Raw genomic sequence first — 21,571 nt, 5'->3', positions numbered from 1 at the left:
TCCTTTAGACTAGCCGTAGAAGCAGATTCTTCCGCTACCTAGGGGAGGACAATAAGGGAGATCTATCTATCTAGCCTGATGTCACTCAACCCCTTCCACTCCTGTAGACCTCACCGTCTGTTGTATACAGGAGGCGCACAATTTTTTAGGGTAAGAATCTGGTAAAGGGACTTCACACAGGGCACACTCCTTATGTTTCGACTTTGCACTTCTCTTCCCCTAGAATGACAAAGTATAAGGGGCCCGCGTCACTGAGTGAACATTCACGTAGATCACTTACCAGTGTACGCCAAAGAAAAAGGTACCGGAACACGAGGGGGCTCCTTGCCAGTCGAAGCTCTAGATCCTTGCCTGGACGAGCTTTTACGGCTGGACTGGTCACTTCTGATCTCCTTCCCCACGGCTTCCTGCCGTACTTTATCCAGAAGCTGAGGCTGCTGCTCACCATCATCTGCCATGATGAAGCTGTGGCCAAAAGCAGGGTTCTATCACCAACACCTGCTTATATCCCCCTGTATTCCGGTCAGCAGGCCCTCTGGCGTGCTCCCCATTGGCCCCTGATGATCAGGCTGCAGCTGGGAGGTCAGCGGTGGTAATACAGTAAAACCGGCGTCCGGACCATGGGCGCCGCCATTTTGGAATGACCGCGCATGCGCAGTCAACCCGTGAACCGGAAGCACCTGCCGGCTCCACCCCCGTTCCGGAAACGCTCAGTGAGCGATGCAGGACGCCGGGAATGCCCAGCAGTGCTCCGGACGGCGCTCCACTTCCGACGCCGCAACCACACCACCGCACCCCACCGCCGCCGCCTGACCCAGGGGGGGGAAAGAACTCTTACCAACGCCGGCTTCTGGAGACAAGGAATCCTCCGGACCCCGCTCCCTGCTGCCAACACCACTGACGTGCAGTCCAGCCTGGACCACCGTGGCGTCTCCAGGACTCTCCACACCGGTCGAGGTAGGAGACCCCCCCGCTACCAGATTCGACTGGCCGGCCTGGGCTCCTTACGAGATGAAATCTGTAGGATCCTGTCCCTCCAGGAACAGGAAACCAACTGATGCATGGAGAGAGGTGCCGCCCTTTTGTATCTGTAGGTTTCCTGTTCCTGAAGGGCGGATCCCCTCTCTCGTATTGCTGTCATGGGAATCCGAATAAATGGAGATTTCTTGTGCACATGCTGCAGAAAAATCTGAGCAGAAAAGCAGTGTTTTTTTCCGCAGCATGTCAATTCTTTTTGCGGATATGCAGTGTTTCTGCACCCATTGACTTCCATTGAGTCAGGCACATCCGCACCAAAACCGCAGATGTAAAAAAGATCTGCAGATCTGCTGCTGATGTGGGTGCTAGAAACACTGCAGATCGGGAGGAGGGAAGTGTGTGGGCGGAGTGCAGCGCGTAGGCACTGGGAAAGGTCAGAGAGGCCCAGCGCCTGCACACTGAGGGACTTTACGCTGCCCTCAACAAGGCAGAGGAGTACGCCTGCGCCGGAGTGCCGATGCCGCTGAGCAAATGAAGCAGCAGGAGGGCAGTGTCACAAGAAGATGGGAGGCGCCAGACCTGCGACACCCATCGGTCCGCACAGGACCACCCCCCGGGTGAGTATAATAAAACTTATTTTTCTTCACTTGCAGGTCAGACCGGGGGCTTATATACAGCATTATAGAATACTGTAGATAAGCCGTGAAAGGCGGTGGCCGCATGTTACAGCGGCAAAATCTGCTGACAGGTTCCCTATAAATGGATTACATCGGAACAGGGAGGATACTGTTGGTTTATTATTTTATACTTTTTTTTTCTTTTCTTTCGGGGACTAGGTGTTTGGTGAGTATGTACTGTATATGTATGTACTGTATGTGTTTTTTTGGTTTGTTTTTTTTGTTTTCTTTTACACAGTAGCCGTTTTACATAGCATAGCTGGATAGGACTAGTAGTCCCAACGGACGATGCCTGCCTACACACACCTGAACACAGCCCCACACACAGTCTCCACCCACACAGCCTCCACCCATACACAGCCTCCTCCCGATCTGCAGCGTTTCTCGCACCAAACTCCGCAGTAAAACCGCAGATCTTTTTAAACCTGCGGTTTTGACTGAATCAATTAAAGTCAATGAGTGCAGAAATGCTACAGATCCGCAAAAAGAATTTTTGCTGCAAATCCACGCGTTTTTTTCCGCAGCATGTGCACAACAATTCTTAATTTTGCATTGAACATTGCTTGTGCACTACACTGCAGATTTTATGCAATTCCGTGCATCCAAAAATGCTGCGGAAGCGCATCAAAATCTGCAACGTGTGCACATAGACTTAACGTGAAGAGTTTAGACTGCTGGTCTTATCTGAAGATACAGGATGCAGGAAGGGGGAGCAACTTGATAAACATTTACTTTGGGATTATTCCATTCAGAAAACCTGCAATATGTGAAGAGAATTGTCCAATCTGGACACATTGCGTTTTTGCGGCTTTTAATGCAAATTTTAAGCTGCATTTTACAGTACCAGCAAAAGCTATGAGACTTCAGAAATCTCATGCAAACACCTTTTTTTTCCTGACTGACTTGGAAAAACTGCTGTGTTTTTGGAAACTGCAGGCTGTCCCTTCTTTCAACGTATTTTTCATCGCAGCCATAGAAAGTAATGGGTAAGTGGAAAAACCTTAATGAAATTGCATCATGATTTTTTCAAGGGGCACTAAATTATATTAGCATGCACTCGAGACAACAAAAAAGCAGCAAAAACTGCTCTTTGTAAGCAGATTCTTTACTGCCAAGAGAGCAGATTTTGCCTGCGGGGAAAAACGCAGCAAAAACGCAACATGTGAACATAGCCTATAATGCATTTTGCATCTCTCAATTTAGCCACCTTGCATCTATTGAAAGTTAATTTACAGTGGAGTGATGTACACTTTTAGAAATGAAAAAAAAAAAAAAAAAACTATAACTATTACAAGCAAAGTTAAAAAAAAAAAAAAAAAAAAAAAAAAATAGAAAATCAGAAGTGCAACTGCAAACATGTTTCATGTCAGATTTCTTTGTTCCCATTTTATCTACTCTAGATATACCTAAAGTAGGAATAGAGAAAGAAAGCTGCTCTATCCATAAACCTTCAAAACTCATACAGATGAATATAAAGGAATATATATTAACACCTTCACGACATGCGCCATACATATACTGCGCACGTCATGTCTCCCCTTTCATGTGGGCTCTGGCACTGAGCCCACATCTTTCCCTCCACATGTCAGCTGTTTTGAACAGCTGACATGTGCCTCCAACAGCCGAGGGTGGAATGGCAATCCACCCGCGGCTGTTAACCTGTTAAATGCCGTTGTCAATCACACCCATCGGTCACCCCGTCACGTGATCGTGGGTCACTGGTGGTCGGCACTCATAGCAATTGAGTATTACTGCTACATGCAAGCGATCTGATCATCGCCTGAGTGTAGCAGAGGCGATCGGACAAGTGCAGCTTGGAGACTATGGAAGCATGCAAAAAAAAAAAAAAAGTTTTTAAAAATATTTAAAAAAAAACATCTACTATATAATTGTCTAAGAGTCACTTCTGTCCTTCTGTCTGTCACGGATATTCATTGGTCGCGGCCTGTCTGTCATGGAATCCAAGTCGCTGATTGGTCTCGCCAGCTGCCTGTCATGGCTGCCGCGACCAATCAGCGACAGCCACAGTCCGATTAGTCCCACCCTACTCCCCTGCAGTCAGTGTCCAGCGCCCGCTCCATACTCCCCGCAGTCACCGCTCACACAGGGTTAATGCCAGCGGTAATGGACCACGTTATGCCGCGGGTAACTCACTCCGTTACCGCGGCTATTAAACTTGTGTGTCCCCAACTTTTTACTATTGATGCTGCCTATGCAGCGTCAATAGTAAAAGGATATAATGATAAAAATCATTAAAAAAAAATAAAAATCATTATATACTCACCTTACGCCGCCTTTCCCACTCCTCGCGAAGCTCCGGTAACCGCTCCATGCAAGCGGCAGGTTACGGTGGCAAGGATGGTATGCAACAAGGACCAGCCATGAAGTCACGGTCATGTGACCACGACCTCTTCTCAGGCCTGCGTGAGAAGGACCTGCCATGACGTCACGGTCATGTGACCGCGACGTCATCACGAGTTTTGCGCTACCAACCCTGGGACCGGAAGCTGCCGAGTGCACCGCACACAGGCGACATGACTACAAGGGCTCCCTCGGAAGGTGAGTATATGTTTATTTTTTAACCTGTGACATACGTGGCTGGGCAATATACTACGTGGCTGGGCAATATACTACGTGGGCTGTGCAATACACGACGTGGGCTGTGCAATACACTACGTGGACATGCATATTCTAGAATACCCGATGCGTTAGAATTGGGCCACCATCTAGTATAAAATAGAGCTCAAATCATTCCCGTTTTGCCCCATTCAAAATAAAATTAAAATTTTTTTTTTTAAAAACACATTTGGTATCACCGCATTCAGAATTGCCAGATCAATATAAAAAAAAGAATGAATCTGATTAGTAAACGGTGAAGCAAAAAAAAAAAAAAAGTCAAAACCCCAGAATTATGGTTTTTTTTGGGCCTTCGCAACATTGCATTCAAATGCAATAATGGGTGATAAAAAGATTGTATAGACACCAAAATAGTATAATTGACCCCCCCAAAAAAGTCCTTTAAATTTGTGTGGGAGAATTGTGTGCCAAAAAGCGTCCTTCTGGATACAAGGTCACAAGAGATTTACTGTTTGGTGATGAAGGAAGGTTACTGGCAATAACACCGAGATAGACAGCCATGCACAGCTAGTCTACGGCAAACTTACACGTCAGCTGATGCTACCGATTTACTGGCATTTTCTGATGAACCTTTATGTAGTTCTGCTTTAGTAACAAATGAAACGTCAAATTATATTGAATACACAGCATAAATATCAGGAGAATTAAAGGGGTTGTAACTACGTCCTGTACAAAGAAATGAAGCTCCACGACACAGAAATCCTCCGTAGAAGCCGGTCAAACTGCTTTATGCTGTTACTTTCTGAAAAGGCTTCTCAAGGTACGACACTAACTCCAACGTCACAAGAAAGACTTCCTGCATTCCAATGGGGACTTGTATTGTAGAGGTGGAGTATATTTAGGATGGTCATTTGACTGCTTGCTGTGCCAGGTTGTAAATGGCATTAAAAGGCTCATTAAGAATGTTATATATTGTTTTCATAAAAACATATTTAATAAGCAAATGGAAACACTCAGATTTTCTTAAAAGGGAGACTGTCAGTTCTCATTGACTGTTCAAACCAAGCACAGGTCATGATGGGTGCACCACCCCACCTAATTGTTTGCTGAGAAACCACACTCTTAAAGTCAAAGATTGAGGGAGAGTAGATAATGGAAAACAAGTAAAGCCACATTCACCCGTTCTGCATTTATCACACACTCCTGGTTTTGCCTTACAAATACTGAGGTAAAAAAACTCACCAAATACTGAACATGTGACCGTGGCTTAAGTGGGAACATGCACCGAGCGGCTCAGCCATGCACAGGGTGCACAGGACCGACCTTGCGTGGTTTGAACAGATATGACAGATTAGCAGCAGCGTTAATTTGTATTCATTCCATCGTGGTGTTTGAGCATGAACCGCCATCTAAGCACTGATCGCACTATCACTGCGCGCCTCACTAATGAGTCACAGGATTCTAAACTGGAAACATCTCAGAAAAATAAATGACCTGCACACCTCAGTTATGCTTATAGGTTCCGGGTATTTTTGAGTGAGAGGTCTCTGTGGAAGCAATGTGAACAGTCCCATCTTCAGGTACTCAACCTGAAATCACAGGACTACATGACGTACCAATCATCTGCTGCAGGCCACTCACCAACCAGCGGCATGTACGAGAAAACAAAGCCTGGCCGCTGGCTATGGGTCAGAATGTAACATGCTGGCTTCACTGTCTGAACCCCATAAAGCCCAGAATCCTGGAGCACGGAAAAATATTAGTAAAGACCCAATTGGACTATTTGCTGGTTCCTATAAGTTTATAAATACTTTCCTGCTTTTTGCTCTCGGGCAACATGATATAGGCAAAAGGGATGGAATAGCCTGGCGAAAACAAAAAAATATGGCGGCATGAGAAGACTCTGGTGGAAAAACAAGAAGGAAAGAACACAAGCCCTCAAAGTGTCCCTCAAAGTATGAAATTAAAGGGAACCTGTCAGCAGGATTGTGCTCAGTAACCTACAGACACTGTCAGGCCGGCGCCGTTATACTGATTACAATGATACCTTGGGTGATGAAATCCGTCTTGTGGTTGTTGTTTAATCTTTATTTTCAGCTTTGATTTAATGATATGCCCGTGCTCCGGGGCGGCCTGTGGGGGTCTTTATGTGGTGCTCTGATTACATATTCATCTGTATGGGCTTATGACTAGTCACTCATCCCTTACTCACCTGACCCCTATTTTACATACTGCATATCTTATTGTCTTGAAAAAAAAAAAATTACATTCATCATGCAGGTGGCGGCGCTGTAGCATGATCGGATCTATAATATATCTATAAAATCCATATTTGCTTTATATAATCATATGTGTACACTATAGCTGACAACTTGCTGCATTAGCCACGATCAGGGTTGGCACCGACCATATCTGTTTAACCCCTTTGATGCTGCTGTCAATAATGACTATATCACATAAATGGTTAAAAGAGTGTGGGGGCTCCCTCTTCATCCCCATTGGCATCCTGAGATCATGATTGTGTGGCCCTGATGTTTCCTAAGGCAATTCACGGCCAAATAGTGGCCTGTTCAAAAGTTAGCGACATTTAGATGGTAAAAATACACTTCTTCATTCCTGTTATGCCACTTTACATTAATTCCTGAAAAGCACATGAAGGGTTAAGAAGGTATTAAAGCAATTTTGAACATGTTAAGGGGTGTGGTTTTTAAAACAGTATCACTTTTGGGGGGTTTCCAATATATAGGACCCCCAAAGCCACTTCAAACCTGGATAGGTTCCTATAAAAATAAGTTTTGCAAATTTCCTTGAAAAAATAATAAATTACAGTACTGCTACATTTTAAACTTTCTAAAATGCTAACAAAATAAAAAAACATTTTACAAATGCAAGTTTTTGTCAAACTTCTGATATTTTTAAAAAATAAAGCAAAACATATCAACCTAAGTTTACCATTATCATAAAGTACAATGTGTCACGAAAAAAAAAACAATATCAAAATCAATGGGATATGTTGAAGCATTCCAGAGTTATTACTATATAAATTGACACTGGCCAGATGTTATAAAATTGGCCCGGACACTAAGGGGTTATGTTATCCAATTTTGCGGCATTAAATGACCTCCTATTAGTAAACATTTAACGGTCGGCTGTCGTGTAACAGCCCGTTTACCCAGGTAGACCACACTTACGTACTGAACGATTTGTATTAAATTATTCTGTGTGCATAGGCTGCCATTGTTCTCGACAGCACAGATCCTGATTACACAGGACAACGTGCTGCCGAGGTTTTCTATACATTCCAAAAGATCATTTCACCCAACAAAACAAGCATTTTGCTGTTTAGACTGCATGGTTATAGTGAAACGAGCGTTCTTGGGTGGGCTCATTCATGATAATCTTGCAGTGTAAATGGACTGTTGTTGCACATGATTTAACAAGCCCAATTCTTTATACCCACTGAGATAAGGCGCTGCCAGAAACATCTGGCTGCAGCTTATTATCTGCTTCCCATCAGCATGGAAAGTGCCAAATTATTGTGCCATATTCCAGATGCCAATGATCAGGGCATATAAAGATGGTGTTACACATACTACTGCTCCCTATGTGAGTACATTCGCAGAGCACTGTCACGTTCTTCTGCTCTACATGTTACAGCTAGAGTGCTAAATATATACAAGACACGTTAATCGGCTTGTATAAAAAACGACTTTAGTCTTGCCAAGCGTAGGAGACGATGTTGGTAAACTCGGCGCTGCACTGAACATAGCCACCTGCAGATTCACTAAGCGTGATACACGGCGCTGTATATTCTGAGAACAAAGGATGTGGAGGTCTCAATTAGACAAAAAGCCAGCTGAGGGCATCTCTGCCAGGCTCCACATCGCAGACATCAGCAATTTAGGTTTCTACAGTCACTGGATGACATGGAAAAGAAGCATTTTGACGCTCACCTCAGATTACAAGAAGTTACACGGTGTGCTCCCTTTACATTTAACCAATTACCACTGTCAGAGGGTGAAGGGTACACGTGTGCAGGAATTTAAAGAAAACACATGGCACCTCATGTCGGAAATTCTGCCACATCTGCCCACAGCTTGTGTGAAGTACGGCACATCTGTATTAGTTACTGCCTTAAAGCTGAGCCGCAATACCGGACAACCCACACACAAGGGCAGCGCTGTGTGTGGAAGAATGCAGCCTTGTCTATCTATCACCTTTAGATACTGATGTGTCACAAATTTGATCAGTGATGGTCCAAGTGCTGAGACCCCCACTAATCCCTGAAAGGACTTGGTGGAGGATCTCAAGAGCGCACTTTGCTCTTTTGTCTACAAAGAGGTCCAAGAACCTCCAAATGGCTTTCCCTCCCCACTGGCACCAAAACATCAGCCCCCCACAGATGAGGGGTACCAAGTCCAATGTTCGCTTTCCTTGTCCCCATGAGATTGGAAGTCGGTAGACAAATGTCTGCTCATAAAATGTAAAAATTGACACTGCTCTGGGGGACGAGGACAGCTTCATGTATGCCATGGGCTTCTAGTGCTAATGCTAAACCTAACAGGACATGCCACATATCAGGCACACGTTCATGCAGGAGCTGGCCGAAATGAGACAGGCACATTGTGAGCACTCATTTTGTGGGGGCAGATGCCCATTGTGAGCGAGCATTTGCATTCTCTGGGGAAGATGCCCATTGTGAGAGCGCATTCGCATTCTCTGGGGAAGATGCCCATTGTGAGAGCACTCGCATTCTCTGGGGGCAGATGCCCATTGTGAGAGCACTCGCATTCTCTGGGGGCAGATGCCCATTGTGAGAGCACTCGCATTCTCTGGGGGCAGATGCCCATTGTGAGAGCACTCACATTCTCTGGGGGCAGATACCCATTGTGAGAGCGCACTCGCATTCTCTTGGAGCAGATGCCATCACTGTACCCACTATAGTGATACCTACCTCACCTTACAATCTATGTTAGAAAGGTCCTTGTTATCAGATCAGCTAAAAACCACAGATCAGTATTATGATCTACCCTCTCCTAGTGTATCCTCACCCACCCCCTGCAGACTGTGAGCCCTCGCGGGCAGGGTCCTCCCTCCTTATGTACCCGTGTGCCTATTATCTGCTCATGTTTAATGTATTTGTCTATATTTGCCTCGTATTCACATGTAAAGCGCCATGGAATAAATGGCGCTATAAAAATGTATAATAATAAAAAAATAAAATGAGGCCTAGCTGCTCAATGCCCAGATGACGCTGGGTGACGGCTCACACATGGCACATTTCACCAGCCCAAACATCGGCTTCAGGAAGTGTAGTTTATGATTCATATTCTAGAGAATAATCTGCTCTTATCCCTCCCCCGTGGCTGCACTGCCCTCATCATACACCCCAGCACGGCACAAGGAGGAATTACCGACCAGAAGGAGCCGTCAAGGACAAACTGGCAGAGTGGTCATACGGTGCCATAGTATCCTCCACCCCAAAGAGCCAAGCACCGGCACCCTCCCCCACCCTAAGAATCGCACGTCAGAAGATGCCCAGAGGACCAACGATGCAGCTCTGTATTGTCAGCCAGGAAGAGAGATCGGAAATATCATATCCAGCCCCAAGATACAACGCTGCGTAGATCACAGCCATCCATGCTCCATGTACCGCCCCAACCACGTACATAGATAGGTCCTGTCACATATACATCACAGTGATTTATACCAGCACGTATACAGACGACAGCTGTTAACACACGTGCGTACCACTGTATACACTGTGTGCAATCACAACGTCAGTCATTTATAACTCACGTATGTACCATATGCAGATCATGGATGCCAGCTACCATATGTATATGGGCCGTGCCCCGGCGCACACGTGTGTAGGCATCGCCCGTGCCCCGGCGCACACGTGTGTAGGCATCGCCCGTGTCCCGGCGCACACGTGTGTAGGCATCGCCCGTGTCCCGGCGCACACGTGTGTAGGCATCGCCCGTGCCCCGGCGCACACACGTGTAGGCATCGCCCGTGTCCCGGCGCACACGTGTGTAGGCATCGCCCGTGCCCCGGCGCACACACGTAGGTATCGCCCGTGCCCCGGCGCACACACGTAGGTATCGCCCGTGCCCCGGCGCACACACGTAGGTATCGCCCGTGCCCCGGCGCACACACGTAGGTATCGCCCGTGCCCCGGCGCACACACGTAGGTATCGCCCGTGCCCCGGCGCACACACGTAGGTATCGCCCGTGCCCAGATGCACACACGTAGGCATCGCCCGTGCCCAGATGCACACACGTACGTATCGCCCGTGCCCAGATGCACACACGTACGTATCGCCCGTGCCCAGATGCACACACGTACGTATCGCCCGTGCCCAGATGCACACACGTACGTATCGCCCGTGCCCAGATGCACACACGTACGTATCGCCCGTGCCCAGATGCACACACGTACGTATCGCCCGTGCCCAGATGCACACACGTACGTATCGCCCGTGCCCAGATGCACACACGTACGTATCGCCCAGGCCCAGATGCACACACGTACGTATCGCCCAGGCCCAGATGCACACACGTACGTATCGTATCGCCCGTGCCCAGATGCACACACGTACGTATCGTATCGCCCGTGCCCAGATGCACACACGTCTATATAGCGTGCCCTGGTGCCCATGATGGATGCTGATGATGATGTGGCCTGCTGCCTAGGAGAGGTCCTGGATGCTGCACAATGGCAGGAGGCATCCATTGATTGCAGTGATGGCTCCTTGGGCGCTCACATGCCGGGCTCAGTACCGGGCTCTGCACCGGGCTCAGTACCGGGCTCGCTTACCTTTGTGTACAGCTCCAGGGCAGCCATGCTTCCCTCCCCGGTGCGGCGCTCCCGGTCCCCGCCTCGGTTCCCGCGCTCCCCAGCTGAGGTGAGCAGCGTCTCCTCCGTGTGCTCGCTCGGCAGGCGCAGTCCGGGCGATGTCCTCAGTGGAAGGTAACGCCGAGCGCAGCCATATTACCGGCCACACAGATTTCTATTTTGGAGTCGGTCTCTGTGCATTGTGGGTATCAGTGATGGCTGGAGCCGGGGAAGCAGCTGTGATTTTTGCCTTCTGTGCTGTCCGCGATTGCTGGGCTCACTCTGCCTCCCATCGGCTGTAGCGGGAGCATCCACCGCTGCCTGTCAGCTCATCCCGTGCTGCAGTCAGACAGGAGGTGACGCGGCCGGCAGGGGGCGCCAGAGCGCACGTCATGGCCCAGTGGCTGGGACAGCATTAACCCCTCCTCTGCCGGCCTGCAGCGATGATACAGCGCCACTCCGGCGTTTGTGACTTATTTTCCCGCTGGAGTGGTGTCACTAATCTAAGGTCCCTGCCCGAGTATCATACTCGGCAACCACCATCTTCTGCTCCCGCTGCCAGTCTGCCTTCTCCAGGTTGTTCCAGTGTTTGCTGGATGAGCCAGAGACCACTTCTAGCTCACACTCGCCAATGCACGTCTATGGTTGTGAGAAAAAAATCGCACGACACTCGGACCATGCATATACCATCCGAGTATTACGCAAACATCTCACAGGAAACCCGACATTTCATCAGCCAAGTGCAGTAAATTCACAGCCGGGACCGTCAGAATAGAATAGAGCTATAGAATAGGTGGGATAGGTAGATGGCATGTAGAAATGTCATGTCACAAGCCCCCTATATATAATCAACCAGCCAGGGCCGCCATCAGGGCATGACAGCCGTGACTGGCGTATGGGGCCCGGTGAGCAGAGGGGGCCCGCATCGGGCCCCGTCTCATCTGCTCACCGGGCCCCCCCTGCAGGCGCTGCGAGCGGCACACTATTGACGTGCGGGCCCGCGCCCGCACGTCAATAGTTAACAGCCGCCAGCCAGTCTGAGGCTGGCAGCTGAATAGGGCCCCGGCCGCAGTGCGCACTCGCCGGCGTCTGACGTCATTGTCAGCCGCCGGGCCCGGCGAGTGCGTCTGTGTGGAGCCTGGGGGGATCTTCGCCCGGCGCTGGAGCATGGCCAGGTAAGAAGTCGTGTTTTTTTTTTTTTTCTGAGAGCGGCATCCAGGGGGGACCGGGGGGCAGAATGCTGGACACACAGGGGCAGAAATGCTGGACACAGTGGGGCAGAATGCTGGACACACAAGGGCAGAAAGGCTGGACACAGTGGGGCAGAATGCTGGACACACATTGGGGCAGAAATGCTGGACACACATTGGGGCAGAAATGCTGGACACACATTGGGGCAGAAATGCTGGACACACATTGGGGCAGAAATGCTGGACACACATTGGGGCAGAAATGCTGGACACACAGTGGAGCAGAATGCTGGACACACAGTGGGGCAGAATGCTGGACACACAGTGGGGCAGAATGCTGGACACACAGTGGGGCAGAATGCTGGACACACAGTGGGGCAGAATGCTGGACACACAGTGGGGCAGAATGCTGGACACACAGTGGGGCAGAATGCTGGACACAGTGGGGCAGAATGCTGGACACAGTGGGGCAGAATGCTGGACACACAGTGGGGCAGAATGCTGGACACACAGTGGGGCAGAATGCTGGACACAGTGGGGCAGAATGCTGGACACACAGGGGCAGAAATGCTGGACACACAGTGGGGCAGAATGCTGGACACAGTGGGGCAGAAATGCTGGACACAGTGGGGCAGAATGCTGGACACACAGGGGCAGAAATGCTGGACACAGTGGGGCAGAATGCTGGACACACAGGGGCAGAAATGCTGGACACAGTGGGGCAGAAATGCTGGACACAGTGGGGCAGAAATGCTGGACACAGTGGGGCAGAATGCTGGACACAGTGGGGCAGAATGTTGGAGACAGTGGGGCAGAATGTTGGAGACAGTGGGGCAGAATGCTGGAGACAGTGGGGCAGAATGCTGGAGACAGTGACAGGGGCAAAATGCTGGAGACAGTGACAGGGGCAGAAATGCTGGACACAGTGGGGCAGTGGGTTTATGAGAAATCGCTCCTGTCAAACCAATCTAATCAGTTTTTATGAAGAGGTAAGCTATAGACTGGACCACGGTGAGTCATTGGACGTGGTATATCTCGATTTTTCCAAAGCGTTTGATACCGTGCCGCACAAGAGGTTGGTACACAAAATGAGAATGCTTGGTCTGGGGGAAAATGTGTGTAAATGGGTTAGTAACTGGCTTAGTGATAGAAAGCAGAGGGTGGTTATAAATGGTATAGTCTCTAACTGGGTCGCTGTGACCAGTGGGGTACCGCAGGGGTCAGTATTGGGACCTGTTCTCTTCAACATATTCATTAATGATCTAGTAGAAGGTTTACACAGTAAAATATCGATATTTGCAGATGATACAAAACTATGTAAAGCAGTTAATACAAGAGAAGATAGTATTCTGCTACAGATGGATCTGGATAAGTTGGAAACTTGGGCTGAAAGGTGGCAGATGAGGTTTAACAATGATAAATGTAAGGTTATACACATGGGAAGAGGGAATCAATATCACCATTACACACTGAACGGGAAACCACTGGGTAAATCTGACAGGGAGAAGGACTTGGGGATCCTAGTTAATGATAAACTTACCTGGAGCAGCCAGTGCCAGGCAGCAGCTGCCAAGGCAAACAGGATCATGGGGTGCATTAAAAGAGGTCTGGATACACATGATGAGAGCATTATACTGCCTCTGTACAAATCCCTAGTTAGACCGCACATGGAGTACTGTGTCCAGTTTTGGGCACCGGTGCTCAGGAAGGATATAATGGAACTAGAGAGAGTACAAAGGAGGGCAACAAAATTAATAAAGGGGATGGGAGAACTACAATACCCAGATAGATTAGCGAAATTAGGATTATTTAGTCTAGAAAAAAGACGACTGAGGGGCGATCTAATAACCATGTATAAGTATATAAGGGGACAATACAAATATCTCGCTGAGGATCTGTTTATACCAAGGAGGGTGACGGGCACAAGGGGGCATTCTTTGCGTCTGGAGGAGAGAAGGTTTTTCCACCAACATAGAAGAGGATTCTTTACTGTTAGGGCAGTGAGAATCTGGAATTGCTTGCCTGAGGAGGTGGTGATGGCGAACTCAGTCGAGGGGTTCAAGAGAGGCCTGGATGTCTTCCTGGAGCAGAACAATATTGTATCATACAATTATTAGGTTCTGTAGAAGGACGTAGATCTGGGTATTCATTATGATGGAATATAGGCTGAACTGGATGGACAAATGTCTTTTTTCGGCCTTACTAACTATGTTACTATGTACTATGTTACTATGAATGCTGGACACAGTGACAGAGGCAGAATGCTGGACACAGTGACGGGCAGAATGCTGGACACAGGGGCAGACTGTGAGACCCAGGGGCAGTATGCTGGACATTGGGGCAGAATGCGAGACACGGGACAGAATGGAGATACGGGGCATGATTGGAGACACGGGGCAGGATGAAAGACATGGGGGCATGACTGGAGACAGATGGGGCAGGATTGGAGACAGATGGGGCAGAATGGAGACACAGGGGGCATGATTGGAGACAAGTGTCAGGATTGCAGACATGGGGGCATGGTTGGAGACATAGGGGGCAGAATGGAGACATGGGGCATGATTGGAGACACTGGGGGCAGAATTGGAGACAGAGCGTGCAGGATCATGGGGCAGGATGGATATGATGGAGACAGATGGGACCGGATGGAGAGATCACATGGGGCGATCATATGGGGCAGGATGGGGAGATCATATGGGGCAGAATGGATACTCATGAGGGCAGGATGGGAGAACATCTGGCTGACGCCAGGAATGAGACACACAGGGCCAGGATGGGGGATATTATTAATACCATAGGGGCTAATTTAGGGATATTATTACTGCAGTGATGTATTTATTTTATTTTTTGAGTATACTGTTTTAAATGGGGGGCGGTCCTGTCAGAGGCGTAGCTAGAGCTTTTGCCGCCCGGGGCTGTTCCCGAGTTTGGCGCCCCCCCCCCCCGGCTCAATACACACAAAGGTTACCAAAAACGGTTTTCCTGTTTTGTAGAACTTAAACTGGGCCTAATGGTGTCACCCCCACATGCCACACCTGTGACTTAATAGCACCACACCATGACCAGGCCACATAGTGACCGAATAATACTACATACAAGGGACAAATACCACAACACCATTTCCAGACCACATATTACCACCACATAGTGACTGAATACTACAATACTGATCAGTAATAAAAAAAAAAACACAATACTATCACCATAAGTGCCAGTATTCACAGGAGATCTGTACTTAGTATGCAGTGTCTGTGTAGAGGTAATACAGAGATCACTGGTGACATTATACACAGGACCTCTATATAGTATACAGTGTATAGTGTCAGTGTATAGGTAACACTGACTCACCAGTGACGTCTCTAGGTGAAGTCCTTCATCTTTCATCCAGCACAGACCGCCATCATTCCTTCCAGCCAGGACTCGTTTCTGCAGGAAATAACACAGTTATCTCGAGCTCCGCTTGCAGAACACATTACTTAATTTTTCACAACTTCTACATTACATCACATGAAGAAAAAAAGGTGATATAGTGTCACTCTGCACAGTAACAGGACCGCCCCCCCATTTAAAACAGTATACTCAAAAAATAAAATAAATACATCACTGCAGTAATAATATCCCTTAATTAGCCCCTATGGTAATAATATTCCCCACCCTGGCCCCGTTTCTCATTCCTGGCTCCAGCCATATGTTCTCGCATCCTGCCCTCATGAGTATCCATTCTACCCCATATGATCTCCACATCCTGCCCCACCAGCCTCCATCGTATCCGTCCTGCCCCATGATCCAATCCTGCCCCGTGTCTCCAATCATGCCCCGTATCTACATTCTGCCCATGCCTCAAGTCCTGCCCCCAGTGTGTCCAGCATATTACCCCCATGTTGTCCAGCAATCTGCCCCAGTGTGTCCAGCATATTACCCCCAGTGTGTCCAGCAATCTGCCCCAGTATGTCCAGCACTGCCCCCAGTGTGTCCAGCAATCTGCCCCAGTGTCCAGCCTTTCCCCAGTGTGTCCAGCATATTACCCCCAGTGTCCAGCATTGCCCCAGTGTGTCCAGCATATTACCCCCAGTGTGTCCAGCAATCTGCCCCAGTGTCCAGCATTGCTCCAGTGTGTCCAGAAGTCTGCCCCAGGGTCTCCAGCATTGCCTCAATGTGTCCAGAAATCTGCCCCAGGGTCTCCAGTATTGCCCCAGTGTGTCCAGCAATCTGCCCCATGGTCTCCTGTATTGCCCCAGTGTGTCCAGCATTCTGCCCCATGGTCTCCAGTATTGCCCCGGTGTATCCAGCAATCTGCCCCATGGTCTCCTGTATTGCCCCAGTGTGTCCAGCATTCTGCCCCATGGTCTCCAGTATTGCCCCGGTGTGTCCAGCAATCTGCCCCATGGTCTCCAGTATTGCCCCAGTATGTCCAGAAGTCTGCCCAGGGTCTCCAGCATTGCCTCAATGTGTCCTGAAATCTGCCCCATGGTCTCCAGTATTCAGTGTGTCCAGCAATCTGCCCCATAGTCTCCTGTATTGCCCCAGTGTGTCCAGCATTCTGCCCCATGGTCTCCAGTATTTCCCCAGTGTGTCCAGCATTCTGCCCCATGGTCTCCAGTATTGCCCCAGTGTGTCCAGCAATCTGCCCCATGGTCTCATGTATTGCCCCAGTGTGTCCAGCATTCTGCCACATGGTCTCCTGTATTGCCCCAGTGTGTCCAGCAATCTGCCCCATGGTCTCCTGTATTGCCCCAGTGTGTCCAGCATTCTGCCACATGGTCTCCTGTATTGCCCCAGTGTGTCCAGCAATCTGCCCCATGGTCTCCTGTATTGCCCCAGTGTGTCCAGCATTCTGCCACATGGTCTCCTGTATTGCCCCAGTGTGTCCAGCATTCTGCCCCATGGTCTCCAGTATTGCCCCAGTGTGTCCAGCAATCTGCCCCATGGTCTCCTGTATTGCCCCAGTGTGTCCAGCAATCTGTCCCATGGTCTCCTGTATTGCCCCAGTGTGTCCAGCAATCTGCCCCATGGTCTCCAGTATTGCCCCAGTGTGTCCAGCAATCTGCCCCATAGTCTCCTGTATTGCCCAAGTGTTTCCAGCAATCTGCCCCATGGTCTCATGTATTGCCCCAGTGTGTCCAGCAATCTGCCCCATGGTCTCATGTATTGCCCCAGTGTGTCCAGCAATCTGCCCCATGGTCTCCAGTATTGCCCCAGTGTGTCCAGCATTGCCCCAGCCCCAGACAGTCAGACATAAAGAAAAAAAAAAAAAGTAAAATCCTCACCTCTCCCGTTCCTAGCGCAGGTCCGGTGCAGTCAGCGTCTCTCCGGCTCTGCGACGCTCAGGACAGAGAGGCAGAGCGGCGCGCACAGTAGTGACGTCATCGCGCCCTCTGCTCTGAGACGTCGCAGAGTCAGAGGACGCTGCAGCTGCCGGCGCCGCAAGAACCAGGAGAGGTGAGTATAGAGCGGGGGGCGGGGTCCGGTGGTGGGGGGAGCTGGCCCTGGTCGTGGCGGCGGACGGCGCCGCCCGAAGATTTAAAGGGGCGTCTTTTTTTTTTTTTTTTTCTTCTCCTGCAGCGCCGGCCGCCCCCCGCATTGTGCCGCCCGGGGCGGACCGCCCCCCCCGCACCCCCCTTCCTACGCCACTGGGTCCTGTTACTGTATAGAGTGATACTATGTCGCCTTCTTCATGTGGTGTAATGTAGAAGTTGTGAAAAATTAAGTAATGTGTTCTGCAAGCGGAGCTCGAGATAACTGTGTTATTTCCTGCAGAGAGAAGTCCTGGCTGGATGAAATGATGGCGGTCTGTGCTGGATGAAAGATGAAGGACTTCACCTAGAGACGTCACTGGTGAGTCAGTGTGTTACCTATACACTGACACTATACACTGTATACTGTATACAGAGCTCCTGTGTATAATTTCACCAGTGATCACTGTATTATCTGTACACAGACACTGCTTACTAATTACAGATCTCCTGTGTATAATGGCACTTATGGTGATAGTATGGTGCTTTTTTTTAAATTACTGATCAGAATTGTAGTATTCAGTCACTATGTGGTGGTAATATGTGGTCTGGACATGGTGTTGTGGTATTTGTTCCTTGTATGTGATATTATTCGATCCCTGTGGTGGTAATATGTGGTCTGGTCATGGTGTTGTGGTATTTGTTCCTTTTATGTGATATTATTCGATCACTGTGGTGGTAATATGTCATCTGGTCATGGTGTTGTGGTATTTGTTCCTTCCTTCCTTTTAAAAATTGAAAAATAAATAAAAATATACCTAAATTGTATTGCATATTTTAACAAATATTTAATAGGTTACAGCAGAGTAGGGCCCGGCCAAAAGTGTCTACCTTGTTATGGTGGCGGCTTAAAAAATATTTTGGCCAAAACAAAAGCTGCCGGCTATATGTGTGATCTGGTGATGGGAACTGTCAATGTGTGATAGGTGAGAAGTGGAGTTTTTCCAAGAGAGAGCGGTGGGACTGTGGACAGTTCGAGGGGTGGAGCCTGGAGGCGGGGCTGGGGTGGAGCCTGGAGGTGGGGCTGGGGTGGAGCCTGGGCGGAGTCTCAAGGGGGCACCGAAAATTTTGCCAGTATGGGGCCCCGAAATTTCTAGTGGCAGCCCTGCAACCAGCACCCTGACGTTCATGTGGCACCAAAGGGGGTTTAGCCTTATTAAAGTTATTAAATAAATAATAAAAAATGTCAAAGGGTTCACTCTATATTTAATAACCAGCTGAGGGAAAGCAGACACCTGCGGGCTTCTACTATCAGGCTGAGAAGGGCCAGATAACCATGGACCTCCCCGCCTGATAATATCCGCACACAGCTGTTTGCTTTGCCTTTCCTGTTTTAAAAAATGAGGGGGAGACCCATTTAAAAAACAAACAGCTGTGTGCTGATGTTCTCAGGCTGGGAAGGTCCATGGTTATCTTGCTCTTCCCAGGCTAAACATTCCAGCCTTTGAGCTGCCTCAGAATTGGCGCGTCTGTTAGATTCGCTAATTATGGCGCTTTGCCTCAGCTCTTCCCGATGGCAATCGTAATGGCTTATGGGGTTGATGAAGCTACTGAGTGACCTATGACATGACCAGAAGTGGCCTATGAAGCATCGTTCTCAGAATGACGTTCCATAGGTTGCCGTACGGAATCGCTGAACATTGTAGGATCTCGATGGATTCCGTCAATGCTGCAGGGAATTTTTTTATTAATAAATTTGTGAATGAGGAACAGTTTCTTGTTGTTATTTATTTACCTCTTGTTATGTCTTTCAGGTTCCCACTTTTGGACCACTTCGGATTTGATGGATCTTCATTTTTTTTTTTTTATAAACTGGTGAGCGAGGAGGGGGGAGTATTTTTTAAAATACATAATTTTTTTCTGTGTGTTTTTTATTTTTGATAACTGGGTTAGTAAGATAGACACTTCTCCATTATTAACCCCTGGACTCGATGCTAGCTGACATTACAAAGCTGACATCAACCCCAAGCCTAATTACCCCCGATTGCCACTGCACCAGGGCAATCGGGAAGAGCCAAGGTTAAGCACCAGAATTGGCACATCTAATCGATGCACTAAATCTGGGGCGGCTGCAGGCTGGTATTTTTAGGCTGGGAAGGGCCTGGTAACTATGGACCTTCCCAGCCTATTAATATCAGCCTATAGCTGTCTGCTTTGCCTTTGCTTTTTTATCAAAAAATGGAGGGGATCCCACCTAATTTTTTATGTATGGAGGCTTATGAAATTATTTGTCTACAGGATAACTATCCTGTTTATTTTATCTATTGATTCTACACTGCATGCAGAATTATTAGGCAAGTTGTATTTTAGAGGATTATTTTTATTATTGATCAACAACTATGTTCTCAGTCAACCCAAAAGACTCAGAAATATCAAAGCTTAATATTTTTGGAAGTTGGAGTGTTTTTTTTAGATTTGGCTATCTTAGGAGGATATCTGTTTGTGCAGGTAACTATTACTGTGCAGAATTATTAGGCAACTTAATAAAAAACAAATATATTCCCATCTCACTTGTTTATTTTCACCAGGTAAACCAATACCACTGCACAAAATTTAGAAATAAACATTTCTGACATGCAAAAACAAAACCCCCAAAATTAGTGACCAATGTAGCCACCTTTCTTTACGATGACACTCAACAGTCTTCCATCCATAGATTCTGTCAGTTGCTTGATCTGTTTACGACCAACATTGCGTGCAGCAGCCACGACAGCCTCCTAGACAATGTTCCGAGAGGTGGACTGTTTTCCCTCCCTGTAGATCTCACATTTTATAAGGGACCACATGTTCTCTATGGGGTTCAGATCAGGTGAACAAGGGGGCCATGTCATTATGTTTTCTTCTTTGAGACCTTTACTGGCCAGCCACGCTGTGGAGTAGATGGAGGCATGTGATGGAGCATTGTCCTGCATGAAAATCATGATTTTCTTGAACGATACCGACTTCTTCCTGTACCACTGCTTGAAGAAGTTGTCTTCCAGAAACTGGCAGTAGGTCTGGGAGTTGAGCTTCACTCCATCCTCAACCTGAAAAGGTCCCACAAGTTCATCTTTGATGATACCAGCCCATACCAGTACCCCACCTCCACCTTGCTGGTGTCTGAGTCAGAGTGGAGCTCTCTGCCCTTTACTGATCCAGCCTCTGGCCCATCCATCTGGCCCATCAAGACTCACTCTCATTTCATCAGTCCATAAAACCTTTGAAAAGTCAGTCTTAAGATATTTCTTGGCTTAGGCCGGGGACACACACAACGTATAAAAAACCGGTCCGTTTTTGACGGACAAGAATCGCACAAATGTTACCAAAACAGTGATCCGTGTGCAGTGCGAGGATGCGATTTTCTTGCATCAAATGATCCGTTTGATATCCGTGTGACATCCGTATGGCATCCGTATGTCGAGATTTTCTCGCAGGCTTGCAAAATGGACATATAACGGTTTTTCCACCTGAAAAAATTTAAATCATCAACAAGAACATTATTTAATGGCCCTAAAACAGGTGCCACCCACCAATCTATGCAGTAGAGTCCCTGGTTGTGTTGGTGCACTTCAGATTGATGACCAACATGTCTGATCTACTGACTTTTAACACCACAGAGCGTGTGCTTTACAACTGGGTACTTTCCCAACGTTTTGGCCAGCCATACCCAGTTATTGTAGATCCGAGGAGGCGGAGACGGATGTGGGTACATCCACTTCTAAAGCAACGGATCAATAAAGGCCATTTCAGCCATCTGTATGCTGCTTTGAGGACAAATCCTGACAAGTTCTTCAACTATTGTCGGATGAGGATTCAAAC

General features: G+C 48.2%; 1 protein-coding gene and 1 long non-coding RNA gene across 2 annotated transcripts in view; one reads left to right on the top strand and one right to left on the bottom strand.

Annotated features, from left to right (window-relative positions):
• Window positions 1-11,415, bottom strand: part of MYO5A (myosin VA) — a 256,332-nt gene extending 244,917 nt beyond the window's left edge. Inside the window, exon 1 of the mRNA XM_069765977.1 lies at window positions 11,053-11,415. Within this exon, the coding sequence (XP_069622078.1) occupies window positions 11,053-11,079 (27 nt within the window). The 5' untranslated portion in view covers window positions 11,080-11,415. The remainder of the gene's footprint in view (window positions 1-11,052) is intronic.
• Window positions 1-20,292, top strand: part of LOC138676551 (uncharacterized) — a 65,997-nt gene extending 45,705 nt beyond the window's left edge. The window contains exons 2-3 of the long non-coding RNA XR_011320791.1: window positions 18,018-18,095; window positions 19,528-20,292. This is a non-coding gene — a long non-coding RNA (uncharacterized lncRNA). The remainder of the gene's footprint in view (window positions 1-18,017; window positions 18,096-19,527) is intronic.
• Window positions 20,293-21,571: the final 1,279 nt, after the last annotated feature.

The sequence above is a fragment of the Ranitomeya imitator genome, chromosome 4 (assembly GCF_032444005.1).
Source record: "Ranitomeya imitator isolate aRanImi1 chromosome 4, aRanImi1.pri, whole genome shotgun sequence".
In the NCBI taxonomy this organism is placed as follows: domain Eukaryota; kingdom Metazoa; phylum Chordata; class Amphibia; order Anura; family Dendrobatidae; genus Ranitomeya; species Ranitomeya imitator.
Note: the sequence above shows the minus strand (reverse complement) of the source record. Positions and strands in the feature narration are given on the sequence as shown.